General features: G+C 40.8%; 1 protein-coding gene across 2 annotated transcripts; it reads right to left on the reverse strand.

Moving 5' to 3' along the window:
• Positions 1-925: 925 nt before the first annotated feature.
• DUSP26 (dual specificity phosphatase 26) lies at positions 926-8,705 on the reverse strand. 2 transcript variants are annotated; one of them, XM_051975502.1, is made up of 4 exons: positions 8,488-8,705; positions 4,839-5,206; positions 3,038-3,252; positions 926-2,949 (listed from the first exon to the last, which is right to left on the reverse strand). In XM_051975502.1, the coding sequence occupies exons 2-4, from the start codon at positions 5,057-5,059 to the stop codon at positions 2,750-2,752; spliced, it is 636 nt and encodes a 211-aa protein (XP_051831462.1). In that variant the 5' UTR covers positions 5,060-5,206; positions 8,488-8,705; the 3' UTR covers positions 926-2,749. The 2 variants fall into 2 exon arrangements, with proteins under 2 accessions (XP_051831462.1, XP_051831463.1); XM_051975503.1 differs by lacking the exon at positions 8,488-8,705 and having other exon boundaries at positions 4,839-6,264.
• Between the last annotated feature and the right edge of the window lie 10,583 nt (positions 8,706-19,288).

The raw sequence follows: 19,288 nt of genomic DNA on the forward strand, positions 1-19,288 counted from the left end.
ATGTGTGGTGATTACAAAATATCAAAATGAATTAAGACCTTCTTGCTTCAGTCTTATACCTGGATGAGATTCCTCTCTCCAGAAGTAAATAACTAGGGCGATGTTGGGCTGATTTGTGGTAGGAAGTAAAGAGAGAATATTCTGGGGAGAGAGTAGAATGTAGAGTATGGAGGTGGGGAGAAGATTTCAGGGTCCTAGAACCTTTTGGGGGCAAGGTCTTGGCCACTAACAGAGAGTGAGGTACCTTGATAGATAAGGAGCATCTGAGAACAGAGGCTATCTTACGCCTGGGATGGGTCATTATTGTGGATCGACCCATTCATTCTTTCAATCAACAAGAATTTTAAAGTGCCTGCTAAGGGGTTGGGATGGGAGAACAAAAGTGAATTTGGCCCAGCCCACAGGGACCCCAGATTCTTGGGGAAGAGGAAGGCAAAATGCTTCTTTAAACAAAGAATTTTTCCTGGAGAGACAGGACACTTAGAGAATTCTGAGAGGAAAGGGAAAGGAAGCATTTAATGATTATACATTGTTGGGGAAGAGTAAGTTCCTGAGGATTCTCAAGGACAAATCTCACTGGAAAAGGGGAAGACTTCTCTCCTCATTTCCGTACTCCAATATCCTGCAACTACTGTTCAGGCCCATCTTCTTCTCTTCCTTCTGCCCATACCCTTTTGTTCTGAGATCCAGATATTTCTAAAAGAAGGGAGTATGCTGCCCCCAAACTCACATGGCCCTGCCTTCTGACTCTGGCTCTTCAGCACACATTTGGAATTCCAAAGGCCCTTTGGAGACTATTCAGTTCAATCCCTTCATTTTCCAGAGACTTGCTCAATATTAAACTTATAGGAGGATCAGTACTTGATTCAAGGTTCTCCATCTCCAAATGTAGTGTCCTTTCCATGACAACATAATGAAACTATCATTCCACTTTTGTACAGCTTTAATTGTGAAGAAGTTTTCCTTTACATTGAGATAAAATTAACTTCTTTGTAATTTACAATCATTGATTCTATGGAACCAAGAGGAACAAATCTAATTCTTCTTTCACATGACAGCCCTTCAAATGTGAAGACTGTCTCTTCTCTAAGCTAAATACCCCCATTACTTCCAAATGATCTTTTGATATTGTGATCTTGAACACTTTATCATTATAGCTTTTCCCTGAATGCTCTCTTACTTGGCAATATCCTTTCTAAAATGTGGCCTCCAGAACTGAATACAGTGTTTCCAGTGTGCTCTAAATAGGTTGAGTTATTGTCTTTCTAGTCCCGGACATTATACTTCTCAATAGAGTCTAAGATGCCATTACTTTTGGGGATTTACCGTATCATACTACAAAGCCCTTTGCAAACTTCAAAGCGCTAGGTAAATTTCAGTTATCATTTAGTCTCGCTGTCTCATTTTGCAGGTGAAAGAAGGAAAGTCCAGAAGGGTCAAATAATAAAACCAGTCACGTAATGAAAAGTGGCAGAGTTGGGACAAGTTTCCAGGTTGCCCAAATGATGTCTTAAGGTTTGCAACTCAATTTAAAGCTAGCATCTCACTTGATCTTCACAATCATTGTTATCCCCATTTTAGAGATGAGAAAACTGAATTTTCAGAGAGATTAGATGACTTGCCCAGTTAGCAAGTGCAGGAAGGGGAATTCAAATGAATTTATTATTTTGTCTACTAAGCCAAGTTGTCTCTTTCCATTATATAATTCTTCCTTGGTCTCTTTCCAATTCTTCCTTGGTTATTGGAAGGGACCAGAATGAGAATGCTAGACACCTAGGGAAATGGAAAGTTGAGAAAACATCTTTGTCTGCTTTACAATATTGCTTCATACTGGTTTTGGCCTTCAGTCTTGAACCTATGTTCCTTTTGTTCCCTGCCCTGGCCACCAAATGGTTACAAATCAGATTTTTCTCTTTCTCCTCTAAAATCACATGCCATTGTTTTTTGTTTGTTTGTTTTGTTTTTTTGCCTTGGAGTGAAGTTGGTTGGCTTGGTGTCTCAACCCAAAGCAGGAGATGGTTTTGGCATGGGTAATGATCATTTAGGATCCTGAGGAGAGAAGTTCAGGTCTCTTTCTGCTTCCTGGGGAGACAATGATCTAATGAGACTCTATTTTTTGTTCTCCATCTTTATTCTTCCTGCTATTCTTCCACTTATCTAGTGGAGAGTGTCTTTCTCAAGACCCCCACTGGTTCATTATTGCAATTTTACAATTGTGAGTGGTACCCTTGAATGCTGGGTCAGACCCCAACACAACCCCATTACCTACATACAAGCCTAGGTGTGTTTCCTTCTGATCTCAGCTGAGCTACCCACACTTTTGATTATACCATTACCCATCCTCTCTACATCTCTGAGTGGAAGTGATCCAAGGACATTCTTCCCATTTTAAAATCAGACAGAGGAGATGAGACCTTGGACAGAGAAGAGAAGGGGCTTATCCACTTCCTTTTGAGCCATGGGCAGATTCTGCATTGGAATCCAGAGAATTCTGACTCATCTGGGTCTATTCACCTTTCTTTGGTCTTTTCTTACCCTGGCTTGCGTGTGATGGAGTCAATCCTTCTCTAAGCTCACCCAGCACAAAACTCCTTCATATGGCCCCCAGTGGGGACAACCAGTTGGGGCTCAGCACTAGCACTCTCCCTCCCAGAGGGGAACATGGTTTATCTGGGCCTCCTGCTTTCCTAATCCCCAGCTCTCTGGTTGGGAGCTGGGCACCCACTCACCAGGCCCCTTCCCAAATACTTCATGCCTCCCGGCTCTGCCGCAGCCTGCGGTCCAGGGCCAGGAGTTGTCTCAGAAAGCCCCTGTTGGGGATGATGCCTCGATGGTCCTTGACGGTCTTAATGGCTTCCACAAGGGTGAGCTGGTGGTAGAGCATGAGGTAGGCCAGGACGAGGGTAGCTGAGCGACTCACACCTACTGCACAATGCACCAGGATCTTCCCTGAAAGAACAAATGCGTGTTGGCCGGGGAGAAGTGTGTGAACAGGAAGAAAGAGTAAGAACAGACCCTCCTCAGCATCCTGTCCTACCTCCTGGCCGGCTCAGTGCTCGGTGGATGAAATCAGCTGCTGGCTGGAAGTGGATGCTCATGTCAAAGGCAGGTGAATCGTGGGCCTCCACACCCAGGTATCGGATACCCAGCCCTTCATAAGCCTCAGGTGTTCCCCGCCACTTACTGTGGGAGGCATTGAGCACATGGGTGATACCCAGCCGGCTCAGCTCTCGCCTGTTGGCAGCTATGTCCCTGTAGGGAAACAAAGTTAAGAGGGAGGAAGGAAAAAAAAAGAGGTTTAAGTTTCCCTCTCCTCCAAGATTATTATTCTATCCCTAATTCCAGTTCATTACTCAAGCATAATTACAGAATATTAGAGCTAGAAAGTGGCCTTAGAAACCCTCTTATTTTAGAGATAAAGAAATTGAAGGCCAGAGAAGTCTGAGTGCTGGAGGGGAAAGCATTTCGGATTTGGAGTCAGACAAGCTGAGCTTAAATCCTCTTATTACTTTACTTGCTCTCACTGTGTAAGCTTCAGAGGTCAGATTTAGAGCTATAAGGGACTTATCATTTGACCTTGGTCCAGTCACTCAACTTTTTTTGACCTCAGCAACTTTGATCTGTAACATAAGGGGATTAGATTAAATGATCTAAGTTCTGGCTCAATATGTCTGATCCTCTGACTGGCTTAAGATTACACATTGGTTAGCAGTAAAATTGGGACAAGGGCCTAGGTCAGATTCTTAGGTTAATGCTCTCTCCATTATATGACACAGCTTCTCTCATTTGACCTCCTTTTCCTTGTCTGTTCCAATCATTCTCAATGCCAACCCAGATTTTTCCTCTACACTCCCCAAATTCTAATCTCTGCTCATGCCTCTGTCTCCCCTGACTCTGAATTCAATTCCAATTTTTTTTGACCCTCATCCAGATTCAGCCCTAGATATATCTCTGTCCTTTCTGATCCAATGCAATTATATCCCATTTCAGCACACATCTAATTTTTTATTTTTTAATTTTTTTTGCCATTTCTCTCATTACTTTCTTAGTCTCACTCTATCCAATTCATAGATTAGGGTTAGATTTAGAGCTTAAGGGACCTGCTCATTTCACAGACTGGATCACACAGGTATGAGAGCTAGGTTAATATTACACTTCTGTTCACCTATCTCCCAAAGAGCACACCCCTGCACCTCTCTCCCTTCCCCTCCACATCCATACCTCCCAATGCGAAGACATTTCTATGCCTTAGGCAAAGTACAAGGTTTGAAAATTGTACTAATATTCACTGGACGATTTGGGTCTTTGGTATAAACCTATGAATTAATAGACTTGACTTTTCAAAAGATAGGTAGTTATAACCTTGGAGAATAGGATTTTCTGTTGTGAAAAAATGGGAATTTAAAACACATTATTCTTAAAATGTCCCTCACTATATTCACCTGTGCACCATACTCTCGTCTACCTAACCTTGGTTCTGCTACCCCACCCTACAAGCCTAGACTGTTGCACCAGCCTTTTGGAGGACAAGGAAGACATCATTTAAACTGAACCTCAGGCAAGTGATCCAGGATCATAAAATCTTAGGATCTGGGACTGGAAAGGACCTTAGAAATCATCTCATTCCATTTTACAAACAAGAAAGCTGAGGCCCAGGGCTGCATAGCCAACTTAGCCCCTGCCTTCCATGACCCATTCAAAAATAAGAGTCACCAGCACAATCCAGAATCACTTTCCTCCCACCCTGAGACACACACACACACACGCACACACACACTATATATATATATATATATATATATATATAGCCCACTGATGTGAGCTTTCTAGGTACGTACTGGTCTCCAAGGTAGAGGCCTGGCCAGACCTCATCTGCATGGTTACAGGCAGTCTTGCCGGTGAAAAGGAGCCTCTCCAATTCAAAGACATTGAGGAGGGGATGTTGAACGGGGGCTGTGTCCTCCAAGTGCCCCCCAGTCCGGGCAGGTGACCGGGAGCCACCCCGGGAGAACCGGGCCATGAACGTCATAGAAGCCCAGAGCCAGTTGCCAGGACACATTCCAAGGAGCGGTGACAACACCTACTCCGTGGGCAGGTTAGCTGCTGCTGCTGCTGCTGCTGCTACTGCTGGGCTGTGGACACACCTGTGCAAAGCCGAAGCAGCTTCTCTCTCTCCTCGCCACCTGTGCTGTGTCCTAGAGAGGACCTGCTCAAGAAAGAGAAAGTAGCCCTTGTCCTTACCACGGGGATCTGCTTTCCTTTCTTTTCTCTCTTCCTTAATCGACAGAGCCTTCTCCAGCTCATTTCGTGGGCTCTGCCGGGCAGGGCGATGGGGAGAATCACATGTCCTTGTTTACGGGAGATGGCACTGCCCAGCTGGGCTGCCGGATTCCCGTTTCCCTCCCACCCCAATCAGTCACAGACAAACACACACACGCCTACAGGGCCTTAGTGGCAGGTGCCCAGTGCTGGGCCTCTTGCCAGCGTGTGAGCAATGGGTTCTGTCTGGCAGACTACAGGCAGGGAACTTAGGGGAATGTGTTTGTTTGTGTGTGTTTGTGTGTGAGGGAGGGGCTGGGAGTGGGGATGCAGGGGAGGGTGTTGGACACATGCAGAGATGGATGGTAGGAAGAATACAGCAGTTGGAGTTATGGGATATGTCAGACCTGTGTGGTCTCTGCCTGAGGGGATGGGATCCCCTAACCCTTTTTTGCCTTTTGTGGCTACAATAGAGAAGACATGATTGGGCCTTTGGAATGGTGAAAAATTAGGAGCCCTTTGGATATGAGTAGGACAGCCATCTGGGGAATAGCAGAGAGCTCTATAAAGATTTGTAGAATGAATTAACGAGTGGGAGACGCTGATGATCAGATTGTGCCAGTCTGGCATCATTCATCATTTAGACAACCTACCAACACAGCTCAGGGAAGAGAAAATATCCTAAATCTGATGGGAACCTTTGTATCAGGGTAAGGTGCAAGGAGAGGGAGAGTGCGTAATATTATACCTGATTATATTTAGCAATGTTTAAAAGATTCCAGTTCTTCTATGAACCTGTGTGGCCACAGACAACTGAATTTTCCTCTCTAAAAGGAAAGGAGGGTTTTATCCCCACAATAACCCTTTAAGGTAGGTGCTATTATTATTCTCACTTTACAGTTGAGGAAACTGGGGCAGAAGTTAAGTGACTTGCCCAGGATTACAGAAGTAGCAAGTATCCTCCTGACTTCAGGCCCAGAATTCTAACCACTGTACAACCTGGTTGCCTCTAGCCTCAGTTTTCCTCATCTGTAAAATGGGGATAATAATTTGGACTATCTACCTCATGGGATTGTTATGATGATCAAAAGAGATAATGCATGTAAAGCATTGCACATATAATAAAGACTGGACCTATGATTTCATTCACATAGGGAACTCTTGCATGAAGAAAGTCTTTTGGGCTAAGGTTAAGTGACTCAGGGTCATGCAGTCAATGTTTCAGGCAGGACTTCAGAACCCAGGTCTTTTTGGCTTCAGGGCCTGCTACTCTGACTCTCTCTTTTCACTTCAATGTACTATAAACACTAACTGTAATTTTTACACTTCAACAGCTCAAAATGTCTCTCTGTGTTAGGACAGTGGGCAATATCTGGGAGAATTGCATGGCTAATGAGCGGGAGAACAGGGGTCTAAATCTATGCTTCCCATCAGGCAGTCAGTCAACAAGAATTTATTATATGCTTACTATTGTGCTAAGCATTGGGGATATAAAGAAAAGCAAAGAAAGGCACTGTTCTCTAGAAGCTCACACCAGAGAAAGCTAAAGTGGCTTGGGCTGGATTGACTTCTTCTGCCTCTGAGATTTTGTGATTGTGAGTTGGCAGGAGCCACCCTTGGTCTCAATGCATGATGTTGTGCTTTAAGCCTTTAGGGGAAGAGGAATAAGCTGTGGGTTGGAAAGAGGAGTTGGCAGACCAATGTCAATTAGAAGCTTGGCCACTAGACTATAGGTAATTATTTCAAATTGTCTGTCATTCCCTCCTTACCTCTACCCTGAAAATTCCTTACTTTCCCTCAAGATTTGGTCCAGGCTTCATAATGAAGCCTTTCTTGATCCTCCCCAACTGCTAGTGGCTTCCCTCTCCAAACAAGGTTGTGGTTATTTTGTATGGATTCCAAACAGATTCATACGTGCACAAGCTGCCTCTCTCCTTGAGAACAAGGATTGTTTGATTTCTGCATTTGTAATCTCAGTGCCTGACACATATCTGGGCACTTAATATATGCTTGTTGATTGTTAGAAAGGCAGGGCTGACAAAGCCCCTGAGCATCTTCTTCTCCCAGCTTGGACCCTCCTTCCTTTCCTTTGATCAGGAAGGAACTGGATCTAGACCTAAGCAACAGGCTGGTTTTTCAAAGCAGCAAGGGAAGGCCTTACTTTCTCTAGTGTCAGTCTTATCATCTGAAGCATTCTTCCTACCATCCTGAGCCACCCTGAGCTGAGAGATCATCTCTCCTGCCCCCTGCACTCCTTTACCCATTGGGTCAGAAAAGCAGATTCCTTTCTTATTTATATGTGTTATTCATAGGAGCAAGTAATGAAATATTTAGAAACCATCGAGTCCAATTCTCTTATTTTACAGAGGAAAAAAACTGAGGCATAAAATATTTGTGCAAGGTCACGTAAGCAGAGTCAGAATTTGGGATTCAAAACTCACATTCTTTCTCTGACTTCAAAAACAGAGCTCTTTCCACACTCCTATGAAGTGGAGGGATTATGAAAGAGAAGAGGTAAGGAAGGGGTCCTGGAATTTAGGTTCTGTAGGGATAGACCACTGTTTTCCCACCAACGGAGTTAAAAAGGATGGGAAATGAAACCCAGCAACTAGGACAATGGCTCTCTATTTTCAGTTTCCGAAGGCCTGAAGGCCCCCTACCTCAGTCTCCATGAGTCCTTTCCCCTTAGCTGCGGGAGGAAGGTGAGCTTTTGGCTGTGGGTGGAAGGTGAGCTTCTGTCTATGGAAAGGAGCTGGGGAGTCAGGACAAGAAAAGCAGTATTGTGTAACTCCCCTGGACACATAACCCCATCCTTGAACACTCTTCATTTCTGACCTCTGGATAAAGCCAGACTAAGGGGTTCCTACTCTCTCTGGCTCTCTGTCTGTCTCTATCTCCGTGTGTCTGTCTGTCCTCTTCTCTGTCTATCTCTCTGTCTCTGTCTCTGTGTCTGCTTGTCTTGATGATGTTTCTTAGTCTGTCTCTTCGCTCCTCCACCCTTTCCCCCTCCCTAGGCGGCTGCTGTTGTAACAGGTTCATGGCAGACCCACAACCCCTGCCATCATCACAGACGCTGGGAGGGAGGAGAGTGAGTGAAAGGAACAAAACATCCTCCGAGCCCTTTTCCTAGATGCCCCCCTTCCCCTTTCTCCCGCGGTCCCCAAGCTGTTTACCCCATGCCAAGCCTCAGCACCCAGAAAAGCGGGAAACGCACCCAATCTCAGTTACCTCGTTCCAGGCTGGAAGTCTTAGCTCTCAGGGATGGGCGCAGGCAAAGCCAACCAGACAGCCATGTCTCTCTCTCTCTCCTCCTCTTCCTCCTCCTCCTCCACCTCCTGCGGCTGCTGCCGCCCCCTCTGCTGCCGCTGCTGCCGTCGCTGCCGCCGCCGCCGCCGCTGCTGCTACCACCACGGTTATTGCCCGAGAGGGGTTGATATGTTAACAGCTATTTTAAGCTGTGACAAGTCTAGGCAGGTTTCAGATGTCAGGTGTGCGTGCAACACACACACACGCACGCGCCCGCACACACACACACACACACACACACACCCCAGCCCAAATCTACACAGACAGCTCACTTACTCATTCCTATCCTCCCCCTTTCAGGCTTATATGTTGGTCATGTACATGCAGCTGTAATATTTCTACATTGGGAATCTACTAACATACCTACTCTTCCAGTTATAGCGTATAGCTCTAATTCCATACAGGTCTTTTACACACACACACACCTCTTCTTTCACCCCCCCTCTCATTCTCCCTTGTGGATTTCGTTTAATTATTCAGAAACTTTTAATCATTCTCATGTCCAAGTCCCTATCCTATGCATTATCTTAGGAACTGTACATACTCTGTTATCCTCTAATTCAAAAGAAGCTTGAAGTGGTGGAAGGAAATAATGAAGTTCACTTAGGGAACCTAAGATGCAACATGGTATACTAGGTAGTGGGTGTTTTACTTTGAGTGGGGAAGACCTGCTTTGGAATAGACAGCCTTGGATAGTTACTAATTAAATGATCCAAGGTAAGTCATTTAGCCTTTTTCAACTTCAGCTTTCTTATTTGTAAATGTCCAGGATGGTTGAGATTGGATTCTATGATCTTAAGGTTTCCTCAAGCTTAAATCTATGATCCTATGACCTCTGGTTTGACTGCTAGTTATTAGTGTGAAATTGGGCACAATGAATCATTTCTAAACCTCAGTTTTCTTATAGGTAAAAGGAAAGGAGGGGGGATTAGATCAAAGCTTTTTAACTTTTTTGTGTTATGGACCCCTTTAGCAGTCTGGTGAAACCTATAGGTCTCTTCTCAGGATGTTTTTAAATGAATAAAACAAAATAAGGAGCATTACAAAGAAAATCAATTATACTGAAATACAGATATTACAATATATTAAAAAAAATCCCAACAACCCAAGTTCTTGGACTCCAGTTTAAAAACACTTGTACTCACCTGAGATGGAGTCAGGAATGACTAATTCAGAATTCAGAGAAGGGAAGTGTTCCTAGGCTGATCTCCAAGAGTAGATAAAAAGCTTATCACTCCTGACAAGTAACATTAAGTTTTTCTTCTTGTTTGAGTTAGGAGTAAATCCTGACTTTTTTCGGTTTGTTAATCTTTGTGTTTTTAACTCTAGTAAGACCAGAGAAAAACTAAGCAGTTTTTGATAGTACATCTTTCATTTTTAATGTTTTGAATCTTTGAGTTTCTTTTAGTTTTTTTTTTTTGCTTGGAGTAATTAATTTATTTGGGTCTATTCTGGTTTCCAAGGCTTCCATTTAAAACACTTATCCTCTTTCTAATTCTTTCCTCCAGATGTTGTTGATTTTTGTTGTTGTTCTTGCTTTGCTTCTTATAGATATTCATGTCATCCTTGTGGAAAATCCACTTTTACCCCTTTGAATTTCTGTGCAATAGAAAAAATGGAAAAAAAAACCCATTCATTAAGCAATTATCATATACTAAATGCCGGAGATATAAATACAAAAGTGAAGACAGTTTCTATAACACACACACACACACACACACACACACACACACACACACATGCTCTGTCTGTATATGTGTACTTTATATATGTGTGTGTGTGTGTGTGTGTATAGAAATAGTGGCTAGGGAAGGGTATTTTGATTTGAGAAGGTACAGACATATGAATATTGAATGGAAACAAGGAATTGTTTGATATAACCTTTCCACAGTGTTATAATAGTAAATGTTTAGCAACTGCCTCTACAGGGAAAAAAAAAAAAAAAACCATACATGACAGACTTTTGAGTTTATCTTGTAGCATTAATGTTTCTTCCATATTTTCCTAAATCTGGAAATAGCAAAACAGTAAATCAAACCCTGATTTACAATGTTTGCTAATTTCTAAGGTATAAATGCTCATGTTGAAAATTTAACAATTGACTTTCTCAAGCCCTTTCAGCTGGTTCCAGCACACCCTTGCCTTTCCAGTAGCAAAGATAGTATTGATTTAGTTTTAATTTCCAAAGGAAGAGTTAGAAAGTAGATTGGAGGCAGGTGATAGGACAGATGGCAAGAAAATTGAAAGGGTGGAATGAAAATTAGCTCAGATAGTAGGGAAGGCATAGAGGCAAAGGACACTGTTTTACTTGGTCCATTGGGGCAAAAAAGAGTACAGTCTAACCCTTTGCCTCCTTTTCTCAGAAAAGTTTCTTTGGTAGAAGTTTTTTTTTTTTTTTTTTTTTAATTGTTTTTAAATCTCATATCCCAAAAACTACTTAATGGGTACTATCCTTGAAGTGGAACTTTTCCAGCTGCTAAAAGGATCTTAACAATTATGGGTTTAGATCAGGTCTAAGTAATGATTAATAATCTGGAAAACTGAGAACATACTGTGGGTCAGTGGAATAAGTAAAGGTTTTAGATTCAGAGGACCTGGATTCTAGCCAAACTGAACTGCAGACTACTCAGTGTTCATACTTTGGAAATCAGCCAATGATACAGATCAGAAGGTTGAATTATTGTTTTGTTGATTGTCTAGACATAAAATTTGGTGAAAAAAATGTTAGCACAAGGCATACTTTTTATTTAATTTGCATTGCTAATCACCCACCCCCATCAATTCTTATGTCTACACAATCAACACTTCTCTGGGTCTCAGTTTCTTCATCTGCAAAATGAGTGGGGTTGAGCTTAATGACCTCTAAATTCCCTTCCAGCTCATAAATCTGGAGTTGTTTCCAACTCTTCGTGATGCTATTTGGGTTTTCTTGGCAAAGATACAGGAGTGATTTGCCTTTTCCTTTTCCAGCTCATTTTACAGATAAGGAATTGAGGCAAACATGGTTAAATGACTTGCCCAGAGTCACACAACTAATAAGTATCTCAGGCCAGATTTGAACTCATGGAAATGAATCTTCCTGATTCCAGCTCCACTGCTCTACTTAACTGTCCAAGTGTAAGATTAGGGTGAATGAAAATGATCCATAACAATGTGAGGACAACTTTGAGGCCTCCTTAATTAGTGAATGAAATCAGAATATCATCTCTGCAGAAATGGTTACATAATTATTTCTTCCCTAGACTAAATAAACATCTCTAAATTTTAAATTGATTTATTAAAAAAATTTTCCTAAGCTTTTCAGTGGTTCTTTATATGGAGAATCCTAGTGCTTTAGTGAATACTTTAGTTAACATCATGGATTTTTAAACAATTCCTAGAGCCAGGAAAGCATTGGGGGGAAACTTCACTGAATTAAATTGTGAATGATACATCCTGTTCAACTAATCTAATTTTTTTGTAGCAGAATCTCGAGCTTGGTAGACTGAGGGGAAGCCAGGGATGTAAATCCGTTCTGTCTTTTTGTTTTATTTAAAAAATGTTTTATTGATATCTTTAAAAATGTACATGACAGTCATTTCCTGATATCTCCCTGCTTCCTACTGAACACTCCCTTGTAACAAAGAAAAATAGTTAAGTGAAATCAAACAGCAAAGCACCTGTGACTGTGTCTCCAGTTCCCCACCTGTCTATCAAGAAGTGGGACATTTGTTTTATTCACTGTTCTCTAGAACCAAGACTGATTACTGCAATTACTCTGAATTAATCTACTTTCTCATATTGTTTTCATTTGCATTATTGTAGTTGTGTATATTCATTTTCTTGGTTCATTCTGGTTTTTTTTTTCCAGTGCTGATTTTGTGCTGATTTATCCAATTCTTCCTATATTTTCCTGAATCTCTCACATTTATTATTACTTTTGACACAATGATATTGGATTATGTTATATATGGTAAATTATTGAGCTATTTCTCAATCAATGAAAAAAGAGCGTTATTACAAATATTTTTTTTATATTAGACCTTTGTGATTTCGAGTAGTTGCTAGTAGTGGAATTGCTGGTTCAAAGGGCATCATACTATAAGATGTATCTTTATTTCAAACGAAAAGCATACTCTCACTGGATTGGACATTTTAGTCACAGTAGGTAGATGGTATGAAGGTTCTGGGTGGAAGTAAAGATGTGGTTCTGTAATTCTAACTCAAAATCCAGTGTTTTGTCTCTCAATAACACAGAATCACAAAATTTGCCAAGTTCAATCCTTACCCTGAGCAGAATTATTTCCTATAATATTCTTGTAAGCAATCATCTAGCCTCTGCTGTGGAAACTACCTTTTGATTCATAGACTATTTGAATTTGGGACAGTTTTAATTACACCTCTTAGGCTAGGGCATTTCCCTCTTCCACAGTGTCCAAATCTGCCTCTTCTGAAGCTCTTTTCCACACATTGCTCTTACTCTTCACATTTGGGACCAAATTGAAGAAATCTAATTGTTTTTCCCATCATGGCTCCTCAATTTGAAGGAAGATCATGTTGCCTCTATAGCTTTTGTTCTCCAGGCTAAAAATGATCTTTTCTTCAAGAGATATTTACTTGGCATGCTATGGTTTCTAGTGCTCTCACCATCCTGCCCCACCTTCCCCACTTCCCTGGATATGCTTGAACTAGTCAACATTCTTTCTAAAAATGACATCCTAAATGGGACTTAGTTCTCCAATCTGACCAATTTGGAGCATAGTAGGCTGTCCCATCCTCCTTCTGGACATTGTCTTTATGCTTCTATTTAATGTAATTCAAGATAGCATTTAATAGGGACTGATCAAAAAATATACCACCCAGTAGCCAACTTAGACTTTTTTTGAGGGGGGGTTTCTATACTTATACTGTTAGAAGTCTTCTGTTGGTTATTAGAAATAAGGCTCAAAATCCAAATACTCTTGGGATATATAACCACTGACACATTCATATTAAGATGTCAGCTTCACTTTACAGTTAACCTGACATCAGAGAGGAGACTATGACAGCTGGGGCTAATTTTGGTTAAATATAAGAAGGAAATCACTAAGGCTTATATCAGTAGCTTCCAAGCTTTGTGAGTAAGAAGATACTTTTTAATGATCAAAATTTTTATTGACTTTCAAATGAGAATAGTTGTACAATGAAGTTCAATTGATTTAGAAAATATACAATGAGAAAAAAGTGACAATGAACCCAGAAATTCTTTTATATTAATTTGTAATTTTAAGTATGACATCTACATAAATTTGAAAAATGTAATGGGCTGAGTCTTGAGTTGATGCACTGAGGTCCCAAGCACATGAGGCTAAATAGTAATTGAACCATACTCTATTAATATATAAGCTTGGAGAAAAGAATGGCCCCCACCCACTCTTTGTGCAAGTCCTGATGTGTTGTATAGGAAATGACGATTTTGGTGGGTGGAGGCAGGGGAGTGGAAAAGGAAGGGGAAGGAGAGACTTTTGGGATTGCTATTGCGACTGCTTTTCTGTTTGTTTTCTCTTCTTCTTTTTGCTTAGGCAGTTGGGGTTAAGTGACTTGCCCATGGTCACACAACCAGGAATTGTTAAGTGTCTGAGGCTGAATTTGAACTCAGGTCCTCTTGACTTCAAGGCTGGTGCTCTATCCACTGAGCCACCTCCTCCCCTTTAACTATATAAGTGAAAATGATTATTTATTCTCTAGAATGTATGTTTGCTTATTTATTACACACTGAGTCACAATGCATATTTTGATTTAGCTAAATAAAAATAAAAATGACAATGTTTTATGCATAGATAAGCCTTCTACTTCCTAGTAGTCTGCTGTAGGTTGGGAATCCCCTTGCTTAGAAAGAACTATCCAATAGTGGAATGGGACATCTTTTGGAATACTGAACTGTTTTCTCCTAAGGTCACTAGTGAGTTTTTTAAGCTGTACGAATCCATGAAAGTAATACTCAGGAAGGCCTTTTTTTCAGTTGGCATGTTTGTACAGACTCACGGGCTCATAGAATCATAGATCTAGAATTGGAAAGAACTTAGAAATCTTCTTGTCCAATTTTTCATTTTATAGATGAGGAAACTGAGGCTGAGAGGTAAACTGTGATTCTCTTTCATTTCTAAGAGTTCATGTTTGTAATCTGAACTCAGCTGATTAGATTATGTCTTTTTATTTTTTTAGTAATTGTTATTCAGTCATTTTTCAATTATGTCTGACTCATGATCCCATTTGGGGTTTTCTTGGCGAAGATATTGAAGTGGTTTGCCATTTCCTTCTCCAGTTCATTTTACAATTGAGAAAACTGAATTAAATAGGTTAAATGATGTGCCTAAGGACACACAGCTAGTAAGTATCTGAGGTCAAATTTGAACTCAGGAAGATGAGTCTTCCTGATTTTAGGCCCAGCATTCGATGCATTATGGTGCCACCTAGTGCCTTCTTCTCCCCTCCCCTCCCACTTTGTTTTTTCCAGTGATGAAGAGATGTCAGCTATATGATAGGGAAAATATTTAAGCTAGGGAGACAATATGATGAAATGGCAAAGACCTGGGAATAGTAATCCAGGAGTACTGGGCTCTGCTGAGACAGTCAACTGTCTCTTAGAGTTTGGACAATGACAACAACATCAGCAACAATAACAACATTACTCATAACTTACATTTCCATAGCATGTCTTGGCTTATGAAACACTTCAAAAGCACTATCAAAAGATAGTGCAAGTTATAATACATTTCCATATTTCACTGAAACTGAGGCTCCAAAAAAAGTTACTTGCCCAAGATTACAAAGAGCTGGTATTTGAATCCAAGTCTATCTTTTAATTCTAAATCCTGACCTCTTTCCACTGTGCAAAACTTTCCCCTTTAGGCCTTAGTGTACCTATCATTGAATGATGATATTTGTGTCCATAAATGATCTCTAAGGTGTCTGTTGTTCTAAAAATCCATAATTCTGTTACAGCTCCAAGTCACTTCTAGAAATTCTTTTCCAAGTCTCTTCCTTCAACCCTCTTAATATTCTTCAACTCAGTTTTCTTCTGCCAAATATATTAAATATATGTGCCAGGAGTACAGGGTTTTTCTTTTCTTTTTTTTTTTTAAAGCAAAGTGCTGAAACCTTATTGACCTGGAAGAGCTGACCATAAAGGATTATGGGACTTGTGTTCTGGGAATCACCAAAGAAACAAAGGACAGATACTCTTCCTCTAATTCAATATCTTGATTCTGGTCAATGTATTTTTTACTGAAAATTCTTACAGGTCTAAGCAAACAACAAAAAGAATTCTATTTCACAAATTCTGTTTTTCAATGAATTGGTATCTTTTTCATATCTATTTTGTAAGGTATACACTTTTTCCATTTCATCAAATCTATTTTGTAGGTAGGTATATGCTTTCCCCATTTCATCAGATGTATTTTTAAAGGAGTTTTCTTCAGATAACTTCTATTTTTCCTTTTCCATGCCCTCTTGCAAAAATCTTATTTCCTTTCCCCATTTACCTTCTAATTCTCTTTTAAAATCCTTTTTGAGATCTTCCAAGAAGGTCTTGTGAAATGGGAACTAGTTCATATGTTCCTTTGGGGCTTCATCTGGAGTTGATTTACTTTTGGGAACTTCAGGGTTTGAGGTCTGTTCTCTCTCACTATAAAAATTGTCTATAGTTAGAGTTCTTTTTACTTTTTTTCTAGTTTTTTAAAGATTGAGATCTGCTCTTGAGACAAAGGAATGACAGCTGCTTTAGTTTGCCCTCGGATCAGTGTTTCTGACTGACTTCTGGTACTGGATAATCAGTACCAAGTGCCAAGTTCTTCCCCACTGGCTTACAATTTGCCTTTTGTATTGACTTTTGGATGTCTTGCAGCAAATCTAACAAGTCACCTACTTGTAACCGGGGCAGAATAGCTTAAGAGACTCACAGAAGTATCCCCGGTCTGTTCATGCAGCAATGTCTGGGTCCCTTCCCCAGTTACTTGTCTCAGGCTCTCTGTGAAGTGGTCTGGGCTCAGCAGACTGTCCCCTTGCCCAATTGAAACAGACCTGTTCTGAAGTTCTTCCAAGGTATCTTCTTCTAGAAATGTGTTGTACTCCAAATATTTGTTGGTTCTGTACTTCAAAACCAGGTTAGAGACTTAATCTACTGTTGCTTTGAGAGAAAGATCAGAGGAGATCACAGCAAGTCATGTCTGCTCTTTGCCATCTTGGCTCCGCCCCCCAACAAGAAGAATTCTTTTGAAACATCATGTTTATAGAAAGGAAAAGGCCTGGAGAAGATTCCATCAATGGATGTGTAGCAATTCTGTATTATTTCAGGTTCAGTGACTGGTGATGGATATACTCTCATTGGAAAAATGGCTCGGAAAATATTACTGGGAGTCAGCACTTGATAACTGGCTCCATCCTTTCATTGCAACCCCAAACTCTTGGATTCAAATATATTAGTTCCTAGACAATGGGCAGAAGGGACTTATAAGCCTCTATATAACACCTTAGTCCCCCTTCCTTGATGCATCTTAAAGGGATGGCAGTAAGGAAAGCACATAAATGCTGCATACGTGAAAGACTTGCTCAGTGTTTTAGAACTGTTGGCTTGCTGTCTCATCATCCTTGCAAACCTTAACTTGTTTTTTCCTCTACTCTTTCTTCACATACAGCTTTCTACAATTCATGGAATGCCACAGTTGGTTTCCCATGAACCCAAATCCCTTTTATCCTGAAATAGAAAATCTTAGAATTTTGGAAGGTAGTCCATTGCACTATTGGCTTTGCAGTTTGCTAAAGTTTCCATATCTTTCTGTTGTTTACCCTGCCCTGAACTTGTACACTGGATTGTTTCAATTTACCATAGCACTTTACATTTATCTCTATTAAAGTTGATCTTATTAAATTTTCCTAAGTGCTCTGGTTTCAGCTGCCTGGGGTGGTAGTGCTGAAAAAGAGGAAGGGCAGAGATATGGTTTAGTGCCAATATTATTTTCCACTTTTACAAATCTTTTATAAGTAGGGCAGCTAGGTAATATGTTGGATAAAGCTCTGGTCTGGAGTTAGGAAAACTTATCTTTCTGAGTTCAAATCTGGCCTCAGACATTTACTAGCTGTATGACCTTGGATAAACCACTTAACCCTATTTGCCTATTTATCTGTAAAAATGAGCTGGAGAAAGAAATAGCAAAGCACTCCAATATCTTTGTTAAGAAAACTCTAAAATGGGATCACAAAGTATCAGACATGATTGAAAGATAAAATTTTGTGAGTGGAGAAACAGGCTTAGAGGAGTTAATTGGGTTGGTTAAAACTGAAGTCTTTTAGCTATGATGTAAACTAGGAAACAAACTCATATCACAGAACTCCAAGGTCAAAGCTTTTTCCATTATAGATTTTTTGCCTCACATTTGAACATTGGGGAAAGAAAAGAAAAAGAAGGGACAGGGTTTGAGTTAGAGATGGGAATGAGAAATTACTTCAAAGGAAAAGTATGTAAAAGGCAAGTACAGCAAGTAAAGAAAAGTACTTGAGAAATCTATTTCATTGTCCTATCCAATAATAATAGCATTTGTCACTTCGTGCATATTAACTAATTTTTTCTTTACAACAATCTTGGGAGTAGGTGCTATTATTATCCCTACTTTGTAGCTGAGGAAACTGAGGTAGATTACAGTTAAGTGACTTGCTCAAAGTCACCCAGTGAATGAAGTTACATTTGGTATCAGGTCTTCCTAACTCCAGGTTGGTTCACTGTCCCTAGCTCCAATGAGCTTCAAGTAAAGGGTATTTTCCTGAATTGTTCTTTTGTCTAAAGCCTAAAGCATGCATTCTTGTAGGGGATCTTAAAATCTTGAAATCAATGATCTTATATGGGGTGTGTGTGTATAAATGTATATATGTTTACAGATGTGATTTGTATTTTAGCCTTGGATTCAGATCTTGGGGGAGTGGAGAAAAAGGAAGACAGTGAAAGAAAGAGAAAGAGCGAGACAGAGATCACAGAGAGAGACAGAGATAGAGTGTGTGTGTGAGACAGACAGAGATACAAAGACAGAGACAGAGACAGAGAGAGGTAGAGATAGATGGAAAAAAGAGAGACACAGAACTGAGAGAGAGATAGAGAAACAGAGAGAGACCCACAGAGAGACAGAGACAGATGCAGAGAAAAGAGAGACAGAGACAGAGAGAGGAAGACCGTGGGGGACGGAGAAAGAGGGGGAGAGAGAGGACAAGCACGCCAATTCTTTTTTCAGCAAGCTGCCTTTGCTCCTGTCTTATAGCATGGAAGAAATTGGTCTAGACTTTAAATATCTATTGATAACTCTGGATTTGCTGCCTCTTCCTGAAGAGCAAAGCACCTTTATTTCAATCCCAAAGGCATCCCTGCATCTGAGCAACCTGGATTTTGAAGATTGCGCCACCTGGTGGATACTAGTCACAAGAGAAGAGGTTCAATTGCTCCCCAGGATCCAGCTGCAGCATGTCCATGGCTGGCATCAGGCTGGCTTGTCCACAGCTCGTCCAAGGCTGGCATCAGGAATCCAGGTGCTTTGTGAAGCTGGGTCCGTAGTAAGCGTGATTTCCGAATCTCTGTTGACATCCTGGCTGAAACAGACCTGGGCTCCACTTCTATTCCCAGTAATGAAACTATCAAATGGTTCCGACTTCTTTTAACAGAGTGAAAAATTCCTGACTAGAAGAGATTTGAGTGTCACTGTACCCATCCATTAAAGGCTTA

The sequence above is a fragment of the Antechinus flavipes genome, chromosome 2 (assembly GCF_016432865.1).
Source record: "Antechinus flavipes isolate AdamAnt ecotype Samford, QLD, Australia chromosome 2, AdamAnt_v2, whole genome shotgun sequence".
NCBI classification, from domain to species: Eukaryota; Metazoa; Chordata; class Mammalia; order Dasyuromorphia; family Dasyuridae; genus Antechinus; species Antechinus flavipes.

Bases quoted from the DNA above. Each gene is read 5' to 3' on its own strand.
- DUSP26 (XM_051975502.1), bottom strand. From the start codon at position 5,059: ATGTGTCCTGGCAACTGGCTCTGGGCTTCTATGACGTTCATGGCCCGG. The intron at 3,253-4,838 runs GTACGTACCTAG...GTTTCCCTACAG, and splicing joins GGCCTCTACCTTGGAGACCA to GGACATAGCTGCCAACAGGC. The intron at 2,950-3,037 runs GTAGGACAGGAT...TTGTTCTTTCAG, and splicing joins AGCACTGAGCCGGCCAGGAG to GGAAGATCCTGGTGCATTGT.